The 3,774-nt window shown below is 41.7% G+C and overlaps 1 protein-coding gene across 4 annotated transcripts in view; it reads right to left on the reverse strand.

The window, feature by feature from the left end:
• Positions 1-996: 996 nt before the first annotated feature.
• LOC111231504 (RNA binding protein fox-1 homolog 2-like) overlaps positions 997-3,774 on the reverse strand; it is a 32,770-nt gene continuing 29,992 nt past the window's right edge. For 3 of the 4 annotated variants that reach the window (XM_022758611.1, XM_022758610.1, XM_022758613.1), the window contains 3 exons: positions 2,543-2,631; positions 2,226-2,298; positions 997-1,319 (listed from right to left, as the gene is read on the reverse strand). In XM_022758611.1, coding sequence (XP_022614332.1) covers positions 1,275-1,319; positions 2,226-2,298; positions 2,543-2,631 — 207 coding nt within the window. In that variant the 3' untranslated portion in view covers positions 997-1,274. Of the gene's footprint in view, positions 1,320-2,225; positions 2,299-2,542; positions 2,632-3,774 lie in introns of those variants that run through there. The other variant, XM_022758612.1, reaches the window with a different exon arrangement.

Raw genomic sequence — 3,774 nt, forward strand, 5'->3', positions numbered from 1 at the left:
AGGGGAAAATCCAAATAATAAGTCCCTACATTAAAGGATCAACAAATACTTGACCCCCAGGGTTGTGGAGGTTGGATCTAAATCTAAAAATCAAGTAAATGAGAAATGTTTTTCGTTGTAGTGTTACACTTTCTGTAGTGTTTAGTGGTGGCTGCACACAGAGTGTAGTGAAATCCTGTGCATGAGAAGGATGAAGTGAGACTATAGGCCTAGTTGTGTCATATAGTCAAAAGGTGGAGTATTAGTTTCATAGATGCTCATTTTCTGATTTCACGGTTTAATCTAAATGTCCCATTAACAGCAGTGGCTGCTGTGTAGCTGAGTCAAACAAAAATAATGGTTTAATAAGAATCATAATGAGAATAATTACAATAATAACAATAATAATAATAATAATAATAATAATAATTTGGTAACTTTTTTTTCTCTAAACTAATTTCTTTGCATATCATAACAATTTTAAGTTTAAAGGTTCACCATTTCCACATACTAAGAAAACTTGAGGTAAGGAACAGCTCTAATAACCCTCCCTCCTTCAGGTTTCGGACGTGATTTCTGTAGCGTTACAAGCCGCCATGTTCAATCTCCCTCTATCAGAACACAACAAGAATGGAAATCCTCTCTCATTACGATCCACCCACGTTGAAGAGGAGTTACAAAATCCTCCAGTGGATGTTTTATCATTTTTAGTGACTCGTCATTCTGGTTCAAAATGTTTTTAGATGCTCTTTTCGACGCACCTTCCTGCTTGCTACTGCTCCGATGTTTTGTGGACACCTCAATTTCTTGCTTCCCTCTCTTTTTTCCTTAAAATGTGTGTGCAGGCCACACAGCACTCAGCTCTTTCTCATACATGGTTGACAGCTGTTTAAATGTCAGTTATCCACACACAGCCTTTGGAAGAACATCTGGGCTCCATCCCGAGTCTTGTGCTGCTGAGTGCCGAGGGAATAAGAAGGGGGAGGGGAGGGGAGGGGGGGGGGGGGGGGACTATAATACAGCCGTGCAATAGGGAAGGTGGCCATTTTAAGTCTTTATTTTTTTCTTCTTTTTTAATGTAAAGGCCATCAGTCAGTCTTTAATACAGCATTCCTCTATTTCTGTAGTAGCGTATATAAGAAAACGTGGGACTGCTCTGGGGTGGGATCAGAAATTTCTTTGTTGTGGTTGACTCCACACTTTTAAACTGGGTGCAGTCCACCTCCACGACAAAAGAGGGAGCTCTTTTAGAGTAATTCAATGGAAGAGAGGAGCTCCTGGGAAATGTAGTGTCTTTAGTAAGGGGCAAATCTACTGTAGCCTCCCCTGTACAGCGTGGCCTGTAAAACAACAAACATTTAGTGTATTAAATCTTTCATTCATACATTCAAAATTACACTATTCATTAAAGGAGGAGGCTGGTTGTATTCTACAATTTCCTTATTGTTAATAAATCCCAGGAAAAGACCAAAACCAACAATGAACTGATCTCACAACCACTAAGTGCTGCTTGTGTAACCAAAGCCTGAAATGTCTCATTCTTTCATGCCATAGACATCCACTGCTGTCCAAAAACCATTATGTATTATGTTAATTCATTACTATGAACATGGACACAGGAGTTTATTTTGAGTCACTTTCACAGAAACCCTCCTGGTCATAGCCACATCGAGCTGCTAATGGCCCTGGGACAAAAATCAACCCAGAGTTCCTCCCACTAATTGTGCAATGTTGTTTTTTTTCTATGTGGGGACACTATGGTGTGATAATTTAGCAGACATTAATTTAGTTTTACACATAGATTTTGACACAAGGACACTCTTTGAGACCCACCTTCAGGCCCCGGTCATGTCAGGTGATATTTTGTTTTTATAGTGCATATTCCCAAACCAAATTTCAGTAAGTTATAACAAATCATTTGACTTGCAAAAAAGCCAGGTGCTGTGAAGAGCCGTCCCAGTGCTGTGTTTGTAATCCAGCCTTGGTCTTTGTGGTGTAAACACAAAAAGCACTGAATTCATAATAATTTGTGGCAAAAATATTTTCCAACAAATGTACTATTTACTCCTTTTTGAGGACACACACTACAGTAGCCAGCTGTTTTTTTTTTATTATTTTATTTTTATGATTTTTTTTATTATGTTTATTAATATATAGATTTATTTTTACTGAATTTGTTGACAATAAGAAAAATATAGAATAAAGCCAGACTTGTGCTTTAAATATTAGAAAACACATGGACTTACCATGGCTCCAACACCATAGGCAGCTGGGGCGAGTGCAGCATGGTAGGGGTCTGCCGTGTAAACTCGTCCGTAGCTGTCAGAAAACAGCCAATGTATCAAGCATTATATATCACGTGTAATTTAAAAGGAAAAATAAGTGATGCATTTCTGTCCAAAGTACAAAATAACTAATGTGCTAGAACCCCAGGAAGGATTAAGGTCATCTTAAAAACTCACTTCCTGGCCAATGCTTTGTTAAAAGGCACCGAAACGCCTCAAGGGGTGCAGGTGTTGGCCTGTCAGATCAGGCTCTAAGATGCACTGAACAGCCCACTCACCTGTCACTGTAAGCTGCTGCTGCAGCCGCTGCTGCTGCGGGGGTCGCTACCGCAGCCGGCTGGGCGTAACGATACGCTGCATAGCCACCCTGTGAGGGACCGATGAAGAGGAGAGAGGTGGAGGACAGACAGAGGGGAGAGGGCGTCGTGTGCAACAGAGGAGAGAGAGAGATACAATGAAAAGAGAGGTGGGAAGGGACAGAAAGAAGAGTAAATTCTTGTAAAAAAGTTTGCTGTATTTCCTCTGCAGACTAACAGACTAGAAGTGAATCTAAAGGGTTACATTGTGAGAAAGACTGCTGAGAAGAGAGCGGAAGATTAACAAGCAGACAGTCAGCAAAACTGGCTAATCTGGTGCAGTACAGCATTCACAAGGATGTAGCTCAGGCTCTGTGTGCGTCTCCCCCTCCATGGCTAACTGGGGGAAAAAAAATCTTTAATAGTGGTTTATGTATTTTACTGTTTTTATTGTCATTCATGTTCATTAAATGTTTCCCACTATGTGTTGGACATGGAGGGAGAGAGATTTCATACCCATAACTGTGCCCCACCCCACTTCCCCTACCAAAAACACACAGTTAAAGAAAGGGGAAGGGGCGGCAGGATGATTGTGTCATTATTTATGTTTGGATGGACAGCTGATGAACAGACACAAAAAAACTACAGGTGTAAGAAGACAGTCAGCCAGTCGGATTAAAAAAGAGAACACACACGCACACACACAAACGCACGCACGCGCGCACACACACACACACACACACACTCACACGGCCAGCGACCAATCACTGACAGACACAGCATGCTTTCCCAAAGTCAGAACGCACAGTGTATTAGGCCAAACATCCCTATAAAAAAATGCAAAAAAAACCAAACAAACAAACAAACAAACAAACAAAACAAAACAAACACACACCGCCGCATTCTACCCTAGAGAATCAGTCACGACCATGTCCCCGCATTCAGGACCACACAGTTGCTGCTATGGGAAGAAGGCTGGACTGGGGAGGTGGGGGGGCGGAAAGGGCGGGAGAGGAAAGGAGGAAGAGGAGGAACGTTGTGACTGAGATGAGAAGAAGATGATGTGATGACAAAGACAGAGGTGGAGATATGATGTGACAGAGAGCATAGGATAGAAGGAGAAGTTATAGATCAAAGCAAGAGGCGCCGTAAAGACTACAGAGAAGATTTCAGCCGGTGACTGAAGAGGGACAGATGACAGAATGAACAGAGTG

Source organism: Seriola dumerili, unplaced genomic scaffold (assembly GCF_002260705.1).
Source record: "Seriola dumerili isolate Sdu_G_001 unplaced genomic scaffold, Sdu_1.0 BDQW01000302.1, whole genome shotgun sequence".
Lineage (NCBI taxonomy): Eukaryota > Metazoa > Chordata > Actinopteri > Carangiformes > Carangidae > Seriola > Seriola dumerili.